The sequence below is a fragment of the Oculina patagonica genome, chromosome 4 (assembly GCF_052425735.1).
Source record: "Oculina patagonica isolate OP01 chromosome 4, crgOcupat, whole genome shotgun sequence".
Lineage (NCBI taxonomy): Eukaryota > Metazoa > Cnidaria > Anthozoa > Scleractinia > Oculinidae > Oculina > Oculina patagonica.
In genome coordinates this window covers 30,375,084-30,399,579 of record NC_135761.1, presented here as the reverse complement: position 1 = coordinate 30,399,579, position 24,496 = coordinate 30,375,084, and the positions used below count along the sequence as shown (strand labels likewise).

The 24,496-nt window shown below is 37.4% G+C and overlaps 3 protein-coding genes and 1 long non-coding RNA gene across 4 annotated transcripts; 2 read left to right on the top strand and 2 right to left on the bottom strand.

Annotated features, from left to right (window-relative positions):
- Nucleotides 1–452: 452 nt before the first annotated feature.
- On the bottom strand, nt 453–10,175 carry LOC144652289 (zinc finger TRAF-type-containing protein 1-like). The gene is made up of 4 exons (XM_078512329.1): nt 9,891–10,175; nt 8,012–8,250; nt 2,981–3,192; nt 453–1,639 (listed from the first exon to the last, which is right to left on the bottom strand). The coding sequence occupies exons 1-4, from the start codon at nt 10,083–10,085 to the stop codon at nt 1,260–1,262; spliced, it is 1,026 nt and encodes a 341-aa protein (XP_078368455.1). The 5' UTR covers nt 10,086–10,175; the 3' UTR covers nt 453–1,259.
- LOC144652363 (uncharacterized) lies at nt 1,715–2,574 on the top strand. The gene is made up of 2 exons (XR_013570506.1): nt 1,715–2,040; nt 2,364–2,574. It is a non-coding gene; the product is annotated as an uncharacterized LOC144652363 (long non-coding RNA).
- A 1,014-nt stretch (nt 10,176–11,189) lies between the features above and the next one.
- On the bottom strand, nt 11,190–16,741 carry LOC144652336 (ubiquitin-like protein NEDD8). The gene is made up of 6 exons (XM_078512390.1): nt 16,634–16,741; nt 16,532–16,549; nt 15,429–15,458; nt 14,354–14,412; nt 12,661–12,684; nt 11,190–11,495 (listed from the first exon to the last, which is right to left on the bottom strand). The coding sequence occupies exons 1-6, from the start codon at nt 16,649–16,651 to the stop codon at nt 11,408–11,410; spliced, it is 237 nt and encodes a 78-aa protein (XP_078368516.1). The 5' UTR covers nt 16,652–16,741; the 3' UTR covers nt 11,190–11,407.
- Nucleotides 16,742–16,844: 103 nt separating this feature from the next.
- Nucleotides 16,845–24,294, top strand: LOC144652317 (translocon-associated protein subunit alpha-like). Its single transcript, XM_078512368.1, has 12 exons — nt 16,845–17,005; nt 17,441–17,577; nt 17,957–18,022; nt 19,259–19,364; nt 20,330–20,423; nt 20,606–20,639; nt 20,755–20,799; nt 21,451–21,537; nt 21,671–21,750; nt 22,164–22,242; nt 23,028–23,127; nt 23,484–24,294. Exons 1-12 carry the CDS (start codon nt 16,930–16,932, stop codon nt 23,552–23,554), a joined length of 975 nt encoding a protein of 324 aa, XP_078368494.1. The 5' UTR covers nt 16,845–16,929; the 3' UTR covers nt 23,555–24,294.
- The last annotated feature ends 202 nt before the right edge of the window (nt 24,295–24,496 follow it).

Here is a 24,496-nt window from a genome sequence, read left to right as displayed (position 1 = left end):
TTCAGAGTTAGGGGCTAGTTTGTAAGGAGAGAAGTTGCCCCTGATGGGAGGGTTACTCTCTTGACTGAACCACCCTCAGTTAGAGATCTTTTCATACATTTTTTTCTATAAATAGCTGCAAACCAGTTTTTTGAGTTTTGCTGTTGGCTTGAAGTGGGGGCAGGGTGACCCTGTCTGACAGACTTGGGGCAAGTCTTTACGGTCTCCAGCAAGCTGCTAAAATAACACATTTATTGCCCAACTTGTGATGCAAAATAACAACTCTTACCATAAGTAAAAGGGAAAGGGCTCATTTGTTATGTGTTCGGAAATAAGTTCTGCCTTTGCTTATTTTTTTCATCGTGTAAATTGTGGCCATGACTTGGTGGATCTTGAAAACGTCAACACTTGTGTATATAAATGTATCAACAAAGGAACGTATATTAGAGTGCTTCAACTGCAAACTGCCTGCATGCATGTGTTAAATTTTATTTATTACAACTGATTCATTGCTTTATGATTATTCTGATTTATCACAGCTTTAATAATTAAATGCTTAATATTACTCTCTGACATCCAGCAATATTGACAAACAGCTGACCTTTATTTATAATTATTTTACATATTGAAGACCAGCCATATTCATTCTAGGAAAAATTAACATTATCTTGCAACCACTGCATATGCTTATATTAGTTCTCCAAAAGATTTTCCTTCAATACTTAAAATTATTAAAATATTTACATCAGAAGTCATATTAATTTCTGTGATTGTTGAAGCTGTTTGAAAGATATTAGTGAAGCAACATTATTTTTTCCCTTTTAAATGTTGAATTTTACCAAAACATTCTTTTGGGGAAAATTGAAAGACAAGAATTAACAAATAAGGAGAAACAAGCTGCTTAAAAGGAATTAATGTTACTAAAAATGAACATAAGAAAAATGCAATCTATAAACACTCGAAATCTCTACTAAATAGATAGTAATATTGTTGCCAGTGATAAAGTAATTTTATAGTGCTTGGTGAAATATTTTGAAACTTTCTCAATCTATTGCAGAAATTTAATGCTATGAAAAAAATCAAAAGGTGCGATTAATCCAAAACTGCTCAGTACAATAAACTCAGCATGCTTTGTACATTTTTGAAACATAAATACCAGACTAATATAAAATGGTACGTTTGCATGCTGTCGTTCACGCTACCAAAAGAAAAACTCAAAAGCGCGATTATCATAGCTAAATAAATCTATGTACACCACTCTCTGTACAAAAAAATTATTCTTAATCAGAGCCAGGAATTTGAAATATGATCATTCTCAATTTAATTGTATTAGCCTCCAGCATTTTGTTGCAGTCTGTGGGGTCCAATAGCACAAGATCATGGTAACTGCTCTCTTGCGAATCACAGCTAAATTCCTGTTGATGCACTTCGGGTTTGATGACCAAGTCACTGAACGGACTCCGCAGCATTAAGAACTTGACATTAAGGTTGACCTTGCCTTTCTGTACAAGCTGGTAAGTCAAGACACGCTTTAAACTTTTCTCGTTGCCGACGACATTTGCCTTTACCACCCATTGTTGGCCCAGAGCATTGAATCTACTGCTTTCATAGCAGAGTTGCGGTATATAGTCGTCTGAACGGTATGGCTTGAGCTGCAAGTCTACAGATGTTAGGAAGATTGTGAACATGAATTGGTTAGTAGGAATGTATGCGTCACTGTAATGAATGTCGGTGTGAGATTGGTGAGTTTGTTGTATGAAAGTGCATTTTAACTAAAAGTGTGCTACAAATTTCCCTGCTTAGATGAAGCAGGCAAAGTTTTGCACTTGCTGATCATAAAGACATTTCCTAACAAGGCTTATGAACAACATCAGACCATGCTTTGTCAACTTTCTCTTCTTCAAGTAAGCAGGGAAACGTAAGATTTGGAAGCTCAAAAGTCAGACAAACACCACATACATGAATGCAACCACCCCCCAGTCCCTAGCTGCAAATCAATGATGTGGTTAATACACAGATTTATCATCTGCAATGAATGACAATGAATCAAATTCAAGAACAGTCTTGTCCCCAGAGCCGCTTGTCCCTCTTAGTCGGCAGAGCCTTGGGCACAAAGAACAAGTGGCTCTGGGGACACATGATTTGATTGGCTGGATCTTTAACAAAAGAAATAATTATATCTTTGGCAAATCAAATCAACCGTTTTAAATTCCTTTGTTGTAAGGGATTTTACTACAGTTGATTTGATTGGCTAGATTAAAATCCCCTTTGTTAAAGATCTAGCCGATAAAATCATGTGTCCCCAGAGCCACTTGTTCCTTGTGCCCCAGGCTCTGCTGGCTAAGAGGGGCAAGCAGCTCCGGGGACAAGAATAATTCAAGCAGTGTTAGCAGTAATATTGTGAAGGATTTTGGGCTCACCATGGGTTGGTACTAACCAAGCCTGAAAAAATCGGCAACAGTCAGAAAAAAATCAGTAATGAGGATGATAATTAAAACAACAGTGTCACACCCGCGGCAGAAAAATAATAATCAGTAAGTTACTGAGTAAAAGTATTATGACAAACGCTCATTGTCTTGCTTAGATAAGTAAAAAGCAATACAAAAATATAGTGCATTTCATTTAATGTAGTGAACAACATAGCACAGATTAATCCAACCTGCGAGTAACTAAACAAGGACAAAACAAGCAAACAAGAAGGTTTAAAATCTATTTAGTGAGCAGTGCAATTAAAACAAGCTGAACAAAGGGCTGGGACACAAAACCTGGACCTCCCATGTGGCCCCCCTTTCTGGACCTCAACTTGACCCGATCTGGACCCTTTCTGGGATCCAGAAGGGGTCTCCAGGTAGGAGGGTCCATGTTTTGTACTAGTCTGTCCCCAAAAAGAAAGGAACTGTCAGAGAAAGATGAACTTCTTTTTAGTTATACAATAAAATTGCAGATTTAACAAACATAATTATAGTAAAAAAAGTTAATAAAAAAGAATAACAATATTAACCATTTATAGCAATCTTTTCAAAGGACAGCAAGTTGAGGATGTTTTGGTAGAGATCCTGCTCATTCTTGTGATTCTTATCAAGGACCTCTAATGACTCCATCAGTTGTAGTCCAGTCATGCCTGGATGCACACACTTATCCTCATGATCCGCTAGCTCGTGAAATGGACCATGCCACAGGCAACCTAACCTTTTGAACTTGCAATACACAGGCCTGAAAAAGCACAAGACACAAATCAAAACTGAACGGCGAATGGATTGTCGAGAGTTGTTTAACAGTTAAATAAAAATGAATGTGAACAGATTTTTTTTACAAAGAGTGTTGGTGATAGAAAAGAACTGGCTGAAAAACATAATGTAAAAATTAGTATGGAAGCATATCGTGGAACGAGGATTTTCAACCTGTCAAGAAAAGCAAAAGAAGACAGTATCAATATTCAGATGCCAGTGTCATTGACTAGTTGAGTAGTTATGTTTGAATCCTATTCCATGCAACTCTATCTCCTCTTCTACTTCAGAAAGATTCAACTTTACTCATGACGCCATCCTGATTATTATTTTAATTGTTAGCCTTGTGTCTTCTTTCTGCCTTTTCTGCTATCATAACACAACTCAGCCTATTTCTATTTCACTAAGAAAAACTTGTTGATAAAATTTAGTCACCTTACACCAAGTGTTTGATAATGCTTCCTCTACAAGGATTTTAGGAAGCTTGTGATAGTTCTTAGTGCACAAACCCTGTGATCTTGTTACATTAATAAAATAACCCACATAACTGATCAATGGTGAACAAGTTATGATCATGATGTTAAAACTGGTTACCATGGCAACAGCAAAGTGTAGTTTGTTTAAACATCCTTTATGTTAGCAAATTCCTTGACCCACTTTTTTATTGACATGCAATGAAAAATGCATTATTTTGAAAGCTCTATTCAGTTCACTGAAAACTTAAGGTAGCACCGCAGTAGCCAGTTGACTGATCATAGGCCCTTTGCATGAGCTGGCCATCACAATCAGCCACGTTGAAATGCAAGTTATGCAGTGGGGCATTCAGAACAAAACGACTCCCTCCAGTCAAGCTTCACCTTCCTTTGTTTTGGATGTCCCACTGTTAATAACTTGTGTCCCCAGTTTGCCTGATTTTTGTACCATGTGATCGGGTCGGCAAATGGCCTATTATCTTTTTCACCAGTGATTCAGGCTACGTTAATGACAAAAACACATGGGTTTAATTTATCAATGTATGCAAGTCAAAGGACTGGGTACTGTTGCATCCCCCCCCCCTTAAGCAAATTAAAAATAACTTGTTCAAGCTCTAACAATATAAAGCCAGCTCCCTTAGCGAGTACAGGTCTGGTCCTGAGAACATCCTGGAATTTGTAAACATTTGAAAAAAAACAAAGTACACAATACATACATTTTACGCTAACTAGTTTACAGTTTACCAGCATTGTCTATAGCAACATGTATACGTGGCTTAACATACACATAATTTACAAACGCAATGCTTCATACAAGTTACAACTTAGGGCACTGACTTAGACACAACCAGCAATTATCTTGACTTTTAAAGAGCTAAAAGCAATGGTTAAGTTGTAAGAAGCCTATTATTTCATGATTTAGTTTAATTTAACTTGAAAGCAGTTGATAAATATTACTCTTCGCTCACATTTACAAAATGTTAATTACATCTGACAAAAAAAAACAGAGAACTCTCCTCAGGAACTTCACTTCCTGGACGACCATGATAAGAGAGACGTCCAAGATTTGACAGGAAGAATTCCATACCAATGACAAACAACTACAGTGATCAGTGCAGAGTTTTTGATAGTCTTCAATCATTTTAAATAAAGTCACACAAATACACGGATCTCTGTACTGCATGTCACCTTAAAGTTGTTCCGCTAGATCTCAAACACCTCTTTTAATAGGGATTCATGAAGTGAGGCTCCTTAAGAAAGACGTCTCTTTGCTCATGCTAAATAATGGTAAATTAGTAACATTAATGATTATTAGGAGGTCATATAGTGTGATCATCCGGGTGAGAGTTGTTCTGAGAAGAACTGTTGTTGGTGACCGACGTTTCGACAACCTGAGCGTAATTAAGTCATCTTCAGAGTCAAGTGAAAAGTTGTTGTCAGTCGATGATGTTATATTAAGTACGACCAAATTTGACTAACAATAAACAGAACAGACAGACTTTATTAGACTAACAATTAATAAACGGATCAAAACCAATTACTTACAACAAACTTTACATGAGTCTTACAGCCAATAACATCACAGCTAAGCTGACCAATCAACTTCAACGGACCAGACTTATAACATCATCGACTGACAACAACTTTTCACTTGACTCTGAAGATGACTAAAGCTTCCGCTCAGGTTGTCGAAACGTCAGTCACCAACAACAGTTCTTCTCAGAACTACTCTCACCCTGGCGATCACACTAAATGACCAACTGATACCGCTGGGTTCAAACCATTTACTATATTAATGGTTATTGTTTTTGATTTAGATGGTTGATTTGAAAACCATCAAATTCAAAAACATTTCTTGTTACTGCTTACAGCAGCGGCAACCCCATGATTGCATCTTGTGTCATTCTTTCGTCCGCGTCCATCCTTTTCTGGGCTCATAGAAACCAGATATTAACTGATATAATCTGACAGTCGCCCTTTGGTAAACAGAAAGCTTTGTTGGAGGATCCAATTGAAAAACTACTAAATCAATGCATTGCTCTATCAAAATTTAAAATTGCCTTCAAATTTCTAGGGAAATTGTGTGCATTTTTTGGACAAAATTCTTACTGTCTCCAGTTTAATCTTTTTGAGAACAAAAATTCAATTAGTGTTTTGTTAATATATTTGAAGTCACAGCAAAACCCATTAAACTTTTTAGGTAAAAACATTTCAGAAATTTTTTTTATTACTGCTAATCACAGGCCGCCTAAACTCACTACATGAAATTTTCATGAAAAGTATGGGTGGCGGTGTCGTGTTACAAAGATGTGATATATAAGAGTTTGTAAAATCATACAATAAAGGAATAAAAAACGCACCCGAGTGCATTGTTGAGTTTATAAGCATGCAGGAATTTTTAAGAACACGAGAGAAGTGCATAGAGAAGCACAAGGTGCAGCCGAGTGCTTCTTGCACTTCTTGAGTGTTCTTAAAAATTTCCAAGTGCTCATATAACTCGACGATGCATGAGGAGAAAGTTTTTATTTCTTTTATGAAATGTTAAAGAAATTGCGTGAGCTAAAACTTGTGACGTAAGCAGCATGCATTATAACTGGATAAAGCACACGCGTGACGTATGCAGCGTGCTTTATGGAGCTATAATGAAGTTGAACTGACCAATCACAGCACGCGCAATTGCTCGGACATTTTATAAACCCTTATAAATTGCTTCTTTGTAACACAACACTGCCCGAGGGCAAGAGTTACATTCGCATACATTTCATAAAAATTTCATGTAGTGAGCTTGGACCGCCTGTGTGCTAATCAGATGGACAGTATAAAAACTGCAAAGTGGCAAGAATAATGAATCTGAAAGGTTCCTTTAAATTTTCATCATGCGCAGATTGAATACAGTGTGGACTGTGCAAATTAACCAAGGCAAATATATCTGGCCTGACTAAGGTAATAAACATTCTTTCATACCAACCAAATTTTTTTTGTGAATGCTGTGATGTGCAAGAGAGGATGTGTTTTTTTTTTTCCTGGACCAGCTCATTTCATGTCAACCTATTCAGCCCTACTGACAACTTGCGGTTTGGTTGTGTCGTGTCGCGGTGGAGGAGGGGGGATTATCTTAAGACCTTGTCTTTTCTCAAAAGCAAAAACAAGTGTGTTAATTATGTTAGTGAAACTGGACTCACTACACTCAGGTTTGTGTATCTGCTCAACTACAGATCAAGGAATCCTCAAGCCTAGCAATGGACAGCTGTTTCCGCCTACTTGGAACTTATCAGCACTGCATAAGACGTAGTGTATATATAATGGCAGAAATTAAAGTTGCTATTTCTCCCACCACATTGACCCAAGACGTGAAACATTCATTGGATCTCTAGAGACAAGTGCACACAGCCAGTACCCTCAACAGTCTAATAATAGTGGTGTGCTCATCTCCAGAAATCCACTATGTGTAACACATGTTGGATCACTGGGGTGGGAGCAAATACACATACTTGAGTGCAGTGAGTCCAATGTCACTAACATAATTATTACGTGCATCAGGTCTTATTTTGTTCCACAGGATTGTATGTGCTCTCTTTAAAAGTGTGTTTGAAACAATAATGGCAAACGCAAATTCACCACTTTCATAATTTTATTTCAAATCTTCAATCAAAGATTATTAAATTATTATAACAAAGGTATTGATGACTAAAATACAGTGACGAGTTCTCAATTTATACATCCTTATCTGTTAAATATCGTACAGTATGATCTTTTATTTCTACAGTATGTTGTCTTTATTGAAATTACTGCACTTACAGTAAACCTTTATACAACACTATAAATATGCTTTCATTATACAAAGTATACTAGAATAACAAATGATTGCTACAGGATATGTTACTATTTAAGGTGAAGTAAGAAAACAAGTTGTATTAAAATCACCGCTACTAAGCTTAATTGTTTGAGGAAAATTTAACCAGTGGACGTTTCATCCCAACATAATTTGCAAGGAAAACCAATGATGAAATGAAAAGGGAGCATTTGTCGTGGATGGGAGTGACTTGTGATGTTATTGTAAGGGTCAGAAAAAGCAGATTCCATACACAGATCGGAATCGAGTATTTGCAGACACAGTGGAGCCTTCCCACCCAACCCCCATGACGTCACACAATCAGAGATAAATGCAAGCAAAGAATGGTTTTCATTGTTTTATTTCATCATTATAAAACTGAAAAATATCAACGGCTGTAAAAAGACTGAGAAATAAACAACAGTAAAGCGGTAACTCAATGTAAATCATTTCAATATTGAAGAGACAATAAAATTGATACAATACTTCTGTTCACTTACCTGTTTAAGCAGTCTTTGTCCTCGTGATTTCTCAAGCAGCTTCGCGGCAGCTCCTGATAGCAGTAAGAGCATTCCGTTGGAAGCTCAGAGATAGCCTTCTCGACAGCTAAGTTACGCGAGCAGACATTGCGATTTATCTCAGTTCGGCAGTTGGGACAAGTTGATTGCTCGTTTTTTAGCCGACTATCAGCCAAAAGATGTGTGAAGCAGGAGGCACACATAAGGTGTCCATTTCGGCACTAGATTCAAAAGAGAAAATCTTATGTCAGTGTCACAATAAGTTTCCTAAACAAGATGACAATTTGATAAATTTTTTGAAGTCTTCATTTGTAAGCTTAAAATATGAAGTCCATATGTCAAAACTGGGTTTCAATTCCAACCTGCTCCTTCCCTGAGAAAATTAAATTTGGCAGTCATGTGTTCAAGGCCTTGCCTACATGTAGCTGTACCCACCCACCCCACCCCCAAGGAAAAATTGGAGGAAGGGAACAGCCCCCCCCCCCCCCATCACGTTTGATTCCTTCCTGATCAGGTTAAAACCTGCACTGGAGCCCGCACTGGAGTGCAACTATTTCAGTATCTGCTCTTCTAGAGCAAAGTGGTGCTGCACTGTTGTGGAGGAGTGTGGCACTTGATTAATTAAGGGAGAGAGACATTTATTACTCTTATGTGCAGTGATTTTTCCAGGAAGTGCTTAATTACCACCAGAGGCACTTTTTAATGTAAACACAGTAAGGCGAAGGGGTTTAAATACTGGTTAGCACACCCCACCAAAAATTCCAGTAATCACCTCTTTGCACCTCCCTTGCCTTGGGGTAGATAATTTAGGCAAGCAGCTATGAAATCTTACTACTCCCGTCTTATTTTGCATAGCTGTCAAATATTTAAGATTTTCAAGACCTGGCATTGAAAAAATGCCACCAGTCCTCACCAAGAGTGTCAAGTGATATTTCATGGACAGGTATTAAAATAAAAACAAAAGAAAATAATTGGAGTGACATATTGATTGCAGGTTTCTTCGCATGTGTTTGAAAGCAACTATGAATATAAACTACTAACTAAGAAATCCAAACATAAAATATTAAAAACAAATATTATTATCAACTAAATTCATGTCTCACAGTAGTAAATATCACTTTTTACTGAAAAGTCTCAAGTTACAAATGGATCGCAAGTGGCCATGTGAATATTGTACAGCAACGTGAAAATAAAATGTCCACATTGAAATCTTGCGTCCTAAGAACGAAGTCTATTATTGATATGAATATTTAAACATCAGAAAGTCTTTCTTATTTACCTTTCTTCAACAACATTACAATGTATTTTAGCAAATTGCTAAATCCACGCTAGCAATGCAAGTTGCACTTACAATATTGCATTTAGAAAACCATCAAGCAACAACGTGCAAAACTGGCGTTGACTCAAAAGATTTATAGCATCGATCCACAGGAAAATATGTTTTATACAATGTTTGCTAAACATCAACAATGTATATATAAACCTATTATTCAAATGCTATTGCGCAGTTCGAAATGTAATGGTAATCGACATGCTTGGAAATCAAACAAGGGAACGCCACTTATTTTGACCTCAGCGTGGTAAATTAATCTCATGGAGGCTTGTAGAACTGTGTTCTATTTAATAAGGATTAGTTTTAAAATACTTGCATACAAAAGCCAGGTTAGGGGGTATCGTTAAACACATCTTTATTGGACGTAGAGCAAAAACAAACCGCTCGCGAATACGGGTAACTTGCTGAGCGATGCGACGAGAAATTGACATCACTAAAAAGTGACTGAAGCAAAATCATTTAAGATAACAATAGTTTCTCATTTAAACAAACAGCTTGACATTCTATACAATGCTATAACTAACTTACCTGGAAGACCGATTTGGTGGGCAAATCGAGGCAGACTGTACAACTTAAAATGTCGTTCAAACGCGCCTCGAGTTTCCCGAGACGATCGATTTTTTTATCCTCCCTTATCTTCGCTTTCTTCAAAGGAGGTTCGATATTTTCTTTTTCCGAAGTATCTTCCACCTGTATAGAACCTTCACCTTCTTCTTCCGACATACTCCCCTTTTGATATAAAATCCTACGCCCTCAAAAACACCGCTCGATCGATGGTTTGTTTTGATATGGAAAGATGATGTAATGTTTACTTCGCTGCGCCTGCGTCACAAATGAACGAAACAAAGGTCAATTGATCCAAATAAGGTAAAGAAAAGTCACGAGACCATCACGCGCAGGGAAATCCGAGACTTTAAGTTCTTCGCTCAGCGGATAACCGCAAAGAGATAGGTCCGCTATGCATACAGAGGGCTGTTGTTTTCAGTTCCAAGAACAAAAAAAAGAAGGAAAAAAATAGCTTGAATAAATATATCTTACAGCAAAGCGCCCAAAAGTGTGACCACTTTTAATTTATTCACATTCTTCCGTGGAGATTTAATCCAATCAGAAGTCAACTGGGAGCTGTCCTTGGCTTCTGATTGGATGGTGGTTGCACGAAAGAATGTGAATTACCGGTAATTAAAGGTGGTCACACTTTTGGGCGCCTTGCTGTAATTAGACATTTTAGTGTGTAGAAACACTATATTTTTACGAGTCATGCAGTATTTTGGCAAGCCTGAAGTGCGAGTCAAAAGACAAATGACTCGTACGAATGTACAGCAATACTAGACACTAAAATGTCTAATATTAAAGAGATTTATTATCCAACAATTTCTTTCCCAAAAATGCTCACTTGCCACGTTTTTAAATCTTTCGCACGTTGACTCGTTATAATGTACTCTACGAGGCAGAGTTGGATAATAAAATAAAGAATTTACACTAGTGAAAGAAAATGTTGACTTTTTGTTGTCGATGGAGTAGCCTCTCTACAATTTTCTTGTGTGCGTTGCTCGGAGGTGAATAGGAAAGGATATTCAAAGTTTTAGTAGCTGATCAGCATGCCCGAAAAACACTACCCACTGTTTTAGTATATACTAAAACATGTTATCCTAGCCTGCCTAGCGAGCGTGAAACACTACAAAAACCCTTTCAGATGTAAACCAACTGTACAGTTCTAAGACAACTAGTGGCTTTTACAGTGAAACGACTTGTCTGGCTGGCAGAATGTTAGAGGGAAGGTAGAAGAGAAGAAGGGGTAGATCAGAAAAATGACTCAAGCAACAAATATCAATAGCAAATTTGTACTTCATGTGCATCTTTTATTACATAAAAAACAGCGAATAAAACACTAGGGTTTGGTGAAACACATAGATTATCTGGTAGTTATTTTACATTTCAGCATTCCGTACAAGACATGCAGCTACAGCATCCTATTGGTAACAATACTTCCTGACAAAACACAATAATGGTTCTTAACAGATAATTAATACAGCATTATTCTTGTGTTACAACGAGCCTCCTCTGAGGGCGAGTACAAGATGAAGAACTGATCCGCCTTGAATCTTGTAGTCTGCGGCAGTTTTGTCATCGTTCCTGTTAACAAAAATGCTTGTGTTAGTTGTTTTTATGAAATATGAAAAACAAAGTTCAAGAAATCAGGGTTCTGCTGGGAATTTGAAACCCTTACCCTATACCAGACCATGTCCAGCTGATTTTGCAACCCTATACTAGACTAGACACCAAAAATCTCCACCCTATCCCAGACTTGCATTTTTTTACAACTGTAACATCATCGGTGTTTTAATGGAAACCATCTGTCAACAACAATGCCCTGATGATTTTATTTAGGTTTAGGAAATCCTCTTTCTCTTCTGAGTTTCATTTTCCCTGCAAATACTTCCCTTTTCTAGACCAATACTCTCTGATTTCTATACCCTATCCCAGACTAAACAACTTGAAAACCATACCCTTCACAGCGGCACATACCTAAATAGCTCATATATTTGGAGTGCCCCCCCCCCCCCCCGGGCTCTAAGGATTTGCATAAATTAGTACAAAGGTCATCAGTCGGACCTTGGTAAATTCCAAACAGTAATAATTACAGGTAATTCCCTACACATAACCACTATGAAGAAAACACCAAATTCTCAGAAGTCATATTAAAGAATCAGTTAAGTCTGTGTCAGGCCAACCGGGTTATGCTGCCAGGGGGGTACTCGGGATTTCAAGTGACGGGGATGATCGAAAGATTTTTTAGGTTTGAAATTTTTCGTTTCCGGGAGTTTTTTGGGTAGGAAAATTTATCAAATGTTTTTTTGGGTGGCTTGATTTTAGTAGGGATTTTTTTGGGTTATTAAAAAAAAATCTAAAGATTTGTGGTAGTGCCTTGGCTGCATAGTACAAACACTGAACATGTTTCTCAGTTATGTTTTTCTTTGGGTTTTCTCTTTAGATCATTCCTCCTTTCCAAAAAATTTATTGGGTCAGAAATTCAGCATGGGATTTTTTGGGGGTTGATTTTTGGTCCAGGGATTTTTTGGGTTTGGCTTGAAGCCCTAGGGGTTTTTTGGGTCTTGATTTTTGCCCCCATTCGATCATCCCCATCACTTGAAATGCGGAGTACCCCCCTGGGGTTATGCTGCCAGAGCTTATTCCAGTTAAAAGAGTATTATTTTCTTCTTCCTCCCTGGATGGGAAGCTAGTCCATCGCATGACAATCAGGGAGTTCAATTAAAGAAATACATTATTTTGTACTCACATTTGCTTTCCACTAAAAATCAACCTGAAGTAAAAGAAAAGGAGGTTATTTTAGACTGACAGTGTTGGTGTGTTAACAACATGTTAAAGTTATTGGGCAGTTCCAGAAAATATCCATACACCACGACGGACGGCTTTTTGGAATTCCGAGGGCAAGGGGGGGGGGTACTTTGAACTGGAATTCCGAGGACATGGGGGGATACTTACGATTGGAATTCCGAAGGCATGGGGGAGTTCCAGATCTTGGATTTCCAGAGGAGACAGACAAAACTGTGTTCCTTGAAATGCTAATTTTGTGGATTACTCATTTGTAAATAAAGCACGAACTGACGACCGCGTTGCAAAAGCAGGATACAAGAAGATACAAGACAAGTATCGATCGATCGACAGGCGTGTGTTTGCGTTCATTTACAAAAGAAAACCAATAAAATGTGGGTTGTACATCAAGCTCCAGAGGCATTAACGTTGATGAATGTCTTCATTCGCTCTTTTTTCTTGTCAAAGCGGATCCACAACATATGCAGCACATTCAGTGGAGCGCGAAACTATTTTGCCACGCTTCGAGACGCCATTTTGAAGCACGTGGGATTGGGAGCGACTGCTGACCTCGAAGGCTTAAATTCAAGATGGCGGATATGTCAGTGCACTCGATCGTATTATCTTCCGAAAGTACACACGTACATAACACGATATTGTTATTTTAATGTTCTGTACCAGTTTGGGGCAATGTAAAGTTAATGTAGGTTGTATCTGTTGAACAAGAGTAAGGAGAAAACTCTTATTTTTTTTACATTTTCACTCTGTAACAGATCGAGTCATTTGAAATAATTTGATGTAAAATATGCCAAATTGGGCATATTTGCGAACCCTGCCGGGAATTGTAAAGGAGTTAAAGAAAAAAGGAAAAATCCGAACGGGAGGGGGGGTTAAGAATTATGGAATTCCGAGGGCATGGGGGGGTAATGCATTTTGGAATTTCCGAAGGCAAGGGAGGGTTAAAATATTGAAGGTGTCCGTCATGGTGTATGGATATTTTCTGGAATTGCCCAATATATTACACATTAGATTTTGGTAACGATGATAGTGATACAGTAAAAACCCGGGAGTAAGAACCTAACATTTAAGAACCTGTTAGGCTAAAATTTGCAAATTAGATACCATTTTCATAAGAACCTATTAAGCCTAAAATTTGAAAATGGGTTCTTATTTTATTGAGAACTTGATTAGCCTAAATTTGTGTTAATAACCCTTTATGTAAGAACCTGTTTAGGCTAATCTGAAAAAAACAATAGGTTCTTACTCGTGGGTTTTTACTGTATAAAAAGGATATGTAAAGTGCTTTTTACTGTCCATGGAAACAGCTAAAACATTACAAAAATAGCTAAAATAGGGTTGATGTGCCTGAGTGTATTACAAATATGACAATTATTATTCCATGAGTGTGCATTGGATATGAGATGGTAGATAGCCAACAAGGTACGCTGCGCTGAGTTGGCTATATCTATCTTATAACCAACAAGCGCGAGTAGAATAATTGTTTTGTTTAAAAAGCTTTTTGAGCTCCCCGGGTGTTCTCGCTGACATGTACACCTACCATATTTGTGGTCCTTGGCATATGAGCTCAAAAACCAATCAAAACTCAGGAAATTGCAATATACTATGGCTAGTTTTAAATAATGGATAGAATATTTCACCTCTGCTGGGGTGGAGGGATTCCTTCTTTTTCTTCAACTCTTTCTTTGATTCTTTCAACCTATTTTGGTGGAATTGAGAGATAAAATGATTTCTCTTGAGTTTGCTCTGTATTTTGCTTTGTCAGAGAAGACTTGGGGTGACTGGGGTATTAAGACTGGGGTGATCATTCTGTCCCCATAGCCCTTTCGTTTCTCTTAGCTGGTTTGGCACGAGAAAATGAAGGGCGCTGGGAACATAGGATTTTTGAAAAATTCAAATTGTTTTGATTGGCTGTTTGGAACAAAGAATTCCTAAACGGAAGTCGAAAACGTAACAAGCGTCTCATACATTCTTTTGAAATGTCATGACTACATACATGAAGACCAGAAGTCCTAGAATCTAGGAATGGAAATCTTGTGTCCCCAGAGCCCTTCGTTTTCTCGTGCCAAGGCCCAGCTGGCTAAGAGAAACGAAAGGGCTATGGGGAAGAGAATGTAGGGTGATAAGCTCACCTGAAATATAAGCCTAGGGCTTACTTTCGTAATTTTACAGTATGTGTTGTGGTTTAAATTAATCTTTGGTTTAAAATTTTTCAAACCAGTCTGATTTTTAAATTCCTTTGTTTCAGATTATGTAGGAGAGGTGCAGTGGCATAATAGCTAGTGCACTGCACTCTGGATCAAGCAGTCCTAGTTCAAGCCCTAGCCAAGTCACTGTGTTGTGTTCTTGGGCAAGAAACTTTACTCCCACAGTGTCTCTATTCACCCAGGTGTATCAATGGGCACCGGCAAATTTACTGCTGGGGGTAACCCTGCGATGGACTAGCATCCCATCCAGAGGGGAGTAGAAATACTCCAAGCCACTTCGTGTTACTGAAACTGGGATAAGCTCTGGCCTGATGGGCCACTAGGCTTGGACACAGAATTTGCCTTACCTTGTTTCAGATTATGGTATCAGATAATTAAAAGGTTATAAAAAGTTCAAACTGGATTGAAAAAATTTAATCCAAATATAAATTTTAGTCTTGACATATTGTATGTACTTATAACATTGGTATTGTTTTTTTTTTTCTGTTTATGATCAATGTTAACGTACCTTGTCTGTAGGCTCAATATCAATCTCAATCTGTAAATCAAAAATAAAAATATGTTCAATTTTTTTATGTGTTTCATGTTATGCATTTCATTGGGGAGACTCTGCATGTATGAGATCTTGTCAAGTTCTGCAATACTCTGTAGAATGGCATCCAAGTTCCACACATACAGACCTCAGGACTATACCGTGGCTTGCATCTACCTGTGAACACTCGCAGCCGAAACATGATCTAATTGGGTATCAAACGTGGCAAGATTCGTCATCAAACTTTGAAGTTTGGAAGACCGTAACGGCAACTTTCATGCTCAAAATGCTGACCATAAACACTGAGTACAGGTGGAACTTTACACCAGAAGTGATTCAAGTCAACCTGCAAATGCATATCGACACAGACCAGGATCAACTTGTCGAAAGAAGTCTGCATATCCAAGCTTTTGGCCATTTCGAGACTGGAACATGTTGATCTTTAGGTGCCAAAGTTGCTGTTACAGTCTGCCAAACTTCAACGTTTGATGACGGATCTTGTTACGTTTGATACCCAACTAGATCATGTTTCGGCGGCGAGCGTTGACGAGTAGATGCAAGCGATGGTAATACTTGTCTTGAATAAGTGTCAACTGGATCTAGTTCCTAACCTCATCCCTAGAGTCCACTTCTCTTTTGCTTAGCACCAAGAATGTGGACTCTGATCAAGTCTGATTTCTTTTTACATGCACAGAGTACTCATAATTGATTTTTAGTCAGTCAGCTTTGAGTGGAATAAACTCTGTGTACAATGGTTGAAATCAGAATTAGCCAGTGTACATGTTCTTAGTGGTGAAGGCTCTTGGCATGAGATTGCCCAGATCCCTTAAGTGAATAATGTGAAAGTACAGTTGGTACATGTAAAATAAAACACTTCATTATTTTCTGCTTTGGGGGACTTGATTCCACTGCTGGCCTGCATTGGAACTTCTTTCCAGTGGTGTAGATTAAAAGGTAGATGTCAATTTTGGAATGATTTTTTCACAAGTAAGTTTACTTTATAGCAGACATAGAACTAAATCAAGAATTGAATTTTAATACAGTTATGATCTGATCAACTTGACAAGTTTGAAGCTTACCTCTTTTCCCGTTAACGTCTTTGAACATGGCGGAAAGAAAGAAAAAAACAACATTAGAATAAGAAAAAACAATTAAACTTCCCTTTAACAAATCATAAATACCTTTACTTTGATAAGCATGCTGAAAAGAAGTTTGTTTCGCGTTGAAAGGTGAAATTTCCGTAAAGATCGACTGAAAGACTATTGTACACAATGATCGTTGGCTCAAAATGGCGAACTTCTGTCGGCGAAAAGCTGGTAACTAATCAGCTGCTCTGCCGCTGATCAGTCAAGTTTGCGGTCGCTTCCTCTCTGAGTTCTCTTTGTTCTGGCAGCCATTTTCGACTGATTGTGTGAAAACACAGTCAAAGAATCCGTTTCCATCTTGCGAGAAGGAACGGTTTTTGAAAAAATCCATCATGTTTTCTATACTACGGAAATTTCTTTTTCTATTTCTTTTAGTTTTACCAGCATCGCTGGTCCTGATCGGAAATGGTGAGTGGCTATGTCTTGCGTGATTTATCGTGTATGTAGTAAATAAGACCGGACATTAATTGTATAACTCTCTTATGTCCTATGATGTTTTAGGCATTTGGAATGATCTTACCGATGCGAAGGTATAAACAGCTTGAATGAAGCTTTTCGAGAGATATCTTTGCTGTCAGAAGTGTTTTACTTCTGATGTCGTTGTGTTTCTCGACTGTCGCTTCATTCTTCATTCTTCGATGAATGGAAGCTTGCTTGCCTTCGCGTTGGGCGAATGATTTCACTTGTTATGTCTGAGGACTGCACGACAAATAGCAACTAAGGCTATAGCGAGTAGCAGTTGAAATGTTTTGACAGTGAAGAGAGTTTATTTCCTGTTTTATACTAATGTGATATTTTTTGTCTCGTTGTATACGTGGCATTAAATTATTGGGGCATGAAAAGATGTTACTGTAATCGCACGGGAAGATGAGGTCGAAAATGAGCAAGAAGTCGCACAACCAACTGAAGCAGACGCCACCGAGGCTACAGCAGATGAGGAATATGTTGAAGACGTTGTAGAAGATGTCGACGATGGAAAGGTCAGTGTAATATATAAGTTCTTTGCAGTTGTTTAATTTTGTATCTTTAGTTTCCAAATTAGTTTTATTTATGTTTCTCTTTTGGAGAAATAAGTTATCATACATTGCAAGATCATAACCCTTTTCACGATTCTGTCCTGCCAAGAAAACCTTTTGGTTAGCTAAAAAGAAAATTTTAACTTGCATTTAAAGACAGGAACAATGAATTACATGTACCTTGTTGTTGCTTTTGTAATTTAAAGGGGCATTGTTTTTCTTTAACTTTATTGGTTCTCTATCCAATCAATTTGCAAGTTGCTATTGCTGCTTTATTAATAAACTCATGAATAATTATTATTTATGAGTTTATTAATACAATTCAATTTTCATTTTCATAAAGGTTGACACCGAGGAAGAAGAAGGAGATGAAGAAGAAGAGAAGGACAGTCCTGCTCCTAAAGACTCTGTAAGTACTGAGTAAAACAATAATAAAAAGTATACAGTGTCAAAAACAATATTACCAAAGCTGTGCTCTAGGGGTAATTGCAGGGTGCCCGAAGGCTCTTATGTAAGGAATCTCGGGTGCCTAGCTCTTGAAAGCTTTTATGGTAGCAAAGTTATCTTAGTTGCTCAAAGGCAAAAGTGAGTCGCCTCTGGCACCCAGGCCGGTCACCAGCTTTGGCACGAAAGAAATTCAGTAGGGTTTGGAGATGAGCTTATAGCTAAGATAAAAAAGGATAAGACTGTCTTGTTTAATAGCTTGTTAAATCCACCCAAAGGGTTTTTCCAGTTAAGGGAAAAAAGGGGAAGGAGGGAACGAAAACGATTGAAATTGATAAAATGAACTTCACAGGTAGTAGTTTGACGTGATGATTTATGGAAACTCGCTAAGAGTGATGAAAGACAATTTTAAATAGCACTTTGATAGTAAAACTGTAAACTACAGAAGTGAAAACTAAGTGATGAAAATAAAGTCCGCAAACAGCTTTTTTGAGCTGTAAGACATGAATACTCTTCAAACAGCTATACAAACATTAACCTTGCAGTCAGCAGATGGTTAACTTACAGCTGAGAGTTACATGTTCTGATTCAAAAGGAGTGATATTGACTTAAAGATGATCATTTGTCATGCATCCATTAACATCTTTTGTTTCAACCTCAAATCTCTCTCTTTCTGATTGCTACATGTACATATTTTAGTTATGTTTGTTTGGAGAATTGTGTTGTTATTCTCTTTTTCTGCTAAAGGTGGTGTTACATGGGACTACTTGCAACAACGATTTTTCGCACAACACTGCATCAACTTTTCTTGCTTTGTTAAACGAGTAAACTTTTTGGGCAACATCGTACAAAATGTGCTTGGCAGCATCCCCAAACACAAACATGTTACACGAGACGATTTTCAGCACAACGCCAACTCGCAACATTTTGCATGCAGTGGCACGTTCAGGCCATGTTGAAAATCCAAAAATCGACAGCGACCCTGTTACACAAGCCAACTTTCTGAATACTCATCATTTTGCATTGCAAGTTTTTGACTTGGTTTCAAAAACTCGCAACGTGTTGCCAAGTAAAATGTTGTGCAAATAATCGTCTCTGGTGCCATGTTACACGGTGAACGATAAAATCTTGTTGCAAGTCGTCCCATGTAACATCACCTTAACAGAACATAGATTTTGATCTCTTTTTAATTTTTTTGCAGAAAACTGAAGCCGAAGGAGGTGAAGAGGAAGAGGAGAAAGAAGAAGCTCCTAAGCCGTCACCTGACGCTGATACAGTGATACTCTTCACACAGCCAACTAACCAAGGTTTGTTTACTTCAGCTACATTAACTAACTTTAAGGTTGTGGAAGAGAACTTTTACTGTTGGTTGAGTTGCTCTCTTACCTTAGAAGTTGTTGTTTTTATTGTGAAATGTTTTGGAGTAGGCATCAGAAGCTTGAAGAGTAGCTGGCTATAATGCCAAGCTTGTTTGTTGCTAGCTGATTGCTATGACCAGAGTACCGTAGTTATTCGGTTATAAGGCGCACTCAGTTATAAGGCGCACTCAGTTATAAGACGCACCCCAAACTTGGCAACATTGTTATGCTGAGTTTACAAACTGAAAATTCTCCAAAAACACTCGGTTATAAGACGCCCCATGAGTTGGAGAGTTGAAAAGATGTGGTCATCAATTTAAGGACAGTTCTTCTTACAAAATTTGAATGTTTGCATGTTGTTCATTTTGTTGTTCACTCTTTGGCACAATCTTCGAGTAAAAAGCTAACATTTCCTGCTAAAAAATACGTAAATCCACTTGAGCTAAACATCTTTCCATCGTTCATGCTTTGAACTTATATCCGTGATAATAAACTTTGCGTTTAAACTAAATGTTTCTTATATCTTTAATACTGTAAAAGTCAAAAAACAACATTAAGTGTTTACATTTCTCTTATATAATCAAGTAGCCAGTGAACTCCGGCAGCTGCTGGCTTGTTTTGAAAACCCTGTTAAAGTGTAAAAAAGGTTAATGTATGCCTAAAGTGGTCTTCCTTACAGCTATTAAATTTCTCAAAGTGTAAAATAGTTCAACTCTTGTAATCTCATATCAAATTACAATACTTTTTGCAGTGAATGCGTTTGTCAGTAAGGTATCCTCAAAAAATGTAATTCAGGACCTTAAAAATTTCCAACAGTCCCAATATTCTTGGTACCTTAAAAGTCATGACGTCTGTAGGTTGGTAAGAACTTTATTTAGGCGAGGTAATTCAATGTCTTTGTTTTTCTTGGACAGAATTCCCTGCTGGTGAAGTGATCAAGTGTCTTATTGGTCTTGGTAATAACGGCAAGAGTGATTTCATTGTGGAAATGGTTGAGGCATCTCTAAGGTAATTTTGTGTATTTTGTACGTGGTGGTCTAAGAAGGAAAATTAAAATAATTATCCACATTTTGTTCCGTGAAGAGTTGGCTTTTGGTGTCATTACACAATGGTATATCTATATTGGAATGGATGTTGTAGTTTTGTTTAAAATTTGTTAATTTACATTTACGAATACATTTCATTCGCAGGTACCCTCAAGATTACACCTACTACATTCAAAATGTAAGTACAATGTAGATATAGTTCTTATTGTCTTTTATTCAAAATGATTTTTAGTATACACAGACAAATTTTTTCTCAGCATCACTAATGATAAACATTTTTTTAATTGCAACAGTTCACTGGATTCCAGTATAACACAGTCGTACAGCCAGGCAGTCAGGTATGTGTTAAAGGTTTCTTGTAAAGTTCTGAAAATGATCAAGAACAGTTACAAATGTAACTACTACATGTATGTGTTGTGGTTTAATTTTACCCTTGGTACAATTTGTTATTTTCTTTTGTTCTGGTGTATGGTGATATGATGATAAAATATAAAACAAAGGAATTACAATTGTACTGCGACATACATATTTATGCAAGAAAGACATGCAAATATCTGATTGTAGTATATGTGATTTAGTCAAACAAACGCCAGGAAATGCGCCTTATTTTCCAGCTGGGCACCAGTCAGCCACATGGTCTGAATTCAGATTTTCGCTATCTTTAGGGTGTCGCGCGCTCTTATCGCGCGTGCGCCTTTGAACTCAAATTTGTTTTCATGGCGCAAGCGAGCGTTTTTAACTGAAATCCTGACTTTCCACTGATGAAGGGCTAAGCCCGAAACGTCTGGAACTTTTAACTTTTTTAAGGCACTTTAAACTCATTTAGTGAGAATTTTATTATATTTATGTGATTTAGTGCTCTTTTACTTTGGGTGCTCGATAGCATTGGATTATTGCAGCATTTAAATTTAATTTTTTTTTTCCAAAAGTATCTTTATGTGTACATGTAGTAAATAGACAACAATGTCATGTTTTTGTTACTGTTGCAGGCTTCATTTGATTATGCATTCAAGCCTCACGAGTCATTTGGTGGACGCCCATTTGGTTTAACTATTAACATGGTTTACAAGGATTCGGTGAGATGTTTAATAATAAAATTGACAAGCAATCAGAATTTGATTTCTATATGTAGGCGCCTCAGGTCAAATCTGTAGTTATTTGAAATGAGAGATCTAACGACTTGTCTCTGGTCTCCTATGTTAACCTTAGGAAGGCAAGCCATTCATGGATGCAGTATTCAATGAGACTATCAACATTACTGAAAGTGACGAGGGAATGGATGGTGAAACGTAAGAACTGTTTTGTTAAGTAATCTTTCTTCCATATACTACCAATGTTTTCCGGTGTTTTTACACGAGTAAAACATTCAAGTTTGGAGCTGTCAAAACTTGTCATTTTCACGCTCTAAACGTCATCTGTTTCAGTTGAAAAACGTGACAGGTTGGCTAGACAAACTTGAATGTTTTACCTGTGTAAAAACGTGGGAAAACGTTGGCCTTTCACGGTCGCTCAAAAATGGTAGTATCTTTGTTTTATTAATGTTTGTTAAGAGAGCTTGCTGGCGTTTAAAGATGAGTAACTAAGATGTAAATCTTATCTGCCATGTCAACATAGCAGTTTTTCATATTTTGACTCCAATTATGCTCAGTAGTTACATTGTAGGGTTAATTTTCAACTGATTATTTTTGTTTGTTTCTTTCAGCTTCTTCCTGTACGTGTTCTTGGTAGCAGTTGCTCTGTTGTTAGTCATGGCTGGTCACTATGCCCTAACATCAGTCAAGGTACACAGAAAGCTTGTTTCTAATATTAAAAGTTACCTGGAAATAGCCTCAAATGTATCCTTGTGCAGCTGCAAATAACAGTCGGTCAGACATTGGCTGACCAAAATTTGCTCATGTCCGGAAAAATCTTTTGATCGTAAATCATTCTACGGCAATAATGAATAAAATTCAACCTTTTGTTTCTGGTGGTTTCCAACCATAATTTTGTTTTGTCTTACCATGATGGAAAAATGCAAAACATCATCCCACTGTTAGGATTACATGCTATGTAGAGAAAACTCAAGACAGAAAATTTAAGAAAAAAACTGACTTGTCAAACCTTTTTCTTAAGTTATTGCATGTACATTGCATTGAAAGGGAACATTTTTAATGAGTTTTAGCATAAAAATCCATAAAATTTAAACTTTTGGACTGCAATTGTGTTAAGTGGCTACCTAAACAATAACATAAGACAACCCACCCTAGTTTTCACTGAGCAAATAGTCAACTCTGCTGCACCTGGTTGACTACTCCCTCATAGAAGACTCATATTTACAGACTAACTGTAAATAAAATTAGACAGGAAAAGAATGTACATGTAAAAAGTGAGGCCAGGACAAGCTTTTTTTACCCTAATAGAGAAATGCTGTCTCATTCTTATACTTGTCATTTCAATAAGAAGGTAACACATGCAAATTAGAGGTATTTTATTCACCTGATGAAAAGAAAGCTGCTACTTGTACCTAATACTATATGTATTACACAAAACAAGCACTTACAAATAATTCTTTCTCTTTCTTACAAAGGGCAAGAAACCAGCTGCTAAGCCTGTAATTGAGATGGGTACACAACAGAATGCTGATATTGACTATGACTGGCTGCCTAAGGAAACCACCACAGAATTTGGTACGTTGTGCTGTACACAAAACATTGTTCTTACATGTCCCAGGCGTGACTGCATTGATTTATCCCATGCAAGGCCTTAATATGCCTATCTACTGACCATGTCCTTGTACGATATTTTAGATATTTTGTAACAAATATATTAGAAGAGTCATCATAAGGAATTTGAAGATAAATCTGTTGCAAATTCACAGGCATGCAGCCTGTTGGTAAAGAAAGACATGGCATGGTCTCTAGTTCCTGTTGAGACTCCAAACTAAAACAATTCACCTATTATATAATTAATTGTGTAAAGTTGCTCTATGTTAGTAATGTTGACATGCTGTTGGACTTACAAAAGTTTTTCTTTTTTCTTGTAGCTGGCAAAAGTTCCCCACGTCGCTCACCAAGAAACAGGCGGCAGAAACGCAACACAGGCTCCGATGAATAGATATAAGTTATTAGACATCTTCAATGTAAACTTCCTGAAACAGACATTTTGGTGTTTTAAAACAGTCTCAATGAGAACTGAAATATTCCTTCAAACAATAGTTTGCAATGTATTACTACAGCTGAACCTCGCCAACAGACCTTCTGTAGGCGGACAGCTCCCACAAGCGGACTCAGCTTCATACAAACACTACATTTTTACCTCCCAGAAGCGGACATCTTTCCTAAATGGATGCTTTTTCTGGTGTGGTGGGTGTCCGCTTATGGGAAATTTGACTCTTCTTTTTTTCTTTAAGTTTGCTTGACACGTAGTGTAGAACCTTTGACCCTTTGACGCCATCCTGTTGTATGCTTGTGAAGTTTTCAACTCATTTTTTAACAGCCTTCTGTTGTTGTTTTTTTGCTTGTCCAATCAAAAAACTTATTAACTCTAGGAGGCAGAAGTCAGACCTGTCAATTTATTACGCATGGGGTTCTTGTTCTTTGATTGGTTGAGAAATGTGGAAAATCAACAGATGTTTGAAAAGTTGCTGTAAATTAGTTGAAACATTTTACAAACATTGGCATTATGGTTTATTTTAAGAAATTCCCGAGAGCTCTGAAAATGAGTAACAGTCTAGCGTCGTTCACCCAAAATGGCTGCAGAACACAAGTCATGTTCATCATGTACAATTCCTGACTTCAAAGCTGAAGTTTTTACACTAAAAGATATTGAATAAATACAATTTCAAAGTAGTGAAATTTGGTCTCTTTGTGCCTTTGTTGACAACAGATTATGATCCTTATCACTTGTTTTTCTGTTTGACTGGTGTTAAAAAATCCTCTGTAGTGGTCATATAAACAGTACTGTCCAAATGTAAGTTGACAGACTTGGCTTAAAAGGTGATTGTCAATACTTGATGTTATTGAGAATCAAGTTTTGAGGCTTGAATTTCAAGTCACT

Coding starts and splice junctions, on each gene's coding strand:
- LOC144652289 (XM_078512329.1), bottom strand. CDS start 10,085: ATGTCGGAAGAAGAAGGTGAAGGTTCTATACAGGTGGAAGATACTTCG. Junction 3,193..8,011: donor GACAAAGACTGCTTAAACAG/GTAAGTGAACAG, acceptor GTGCTTTTTCAG/GCCTGTGTATTGCAAGTTCA. Junction 1,640..2,980: donor TGAAAAGATTGCTATAAATG/GTTAATATTGTT, acceptor TAACATCTGTAG/ACTTGCAGCTCAAGCCATAC.
- LOC144652336 (XM_078512390.1), bottom strand. Junction 14,413..15,428: donor ATATTGAGCCTACAGACAAG/GTACGTTAACAT, acceptor CCACCAAAATAG/GTTGAAAGAATCAAAGAAAG. Junction 11,496..12,660: donor ATTTTTAGTGGAAAGCAAAT/GTGAGTACAAAA, acceptor TTTTGTTAACAG/GAACGATGACAAAACTGCCG.
- LOC144652317 (XM_078512368.1), top strand. CDS start 16,930: ATGTTTTCTATACTACGGAAATTTCTTTTTCTATTTCTTTTAGTTTTA. Junction 17,006..17,440: donor GCTGGTCCTGATCGGAAATG/GTGAGTGGCTAT, acceptor GGGCATGAAAAG/ATGTTACTGTAATCGCACGG. Junction 22,243..23,027: donor ATGCCCTAACATCAGTCAAG/GTACACAGAAAG, acceptor TTTCTTACAAAG/GGCAAGAAACCAGCTGCTAA.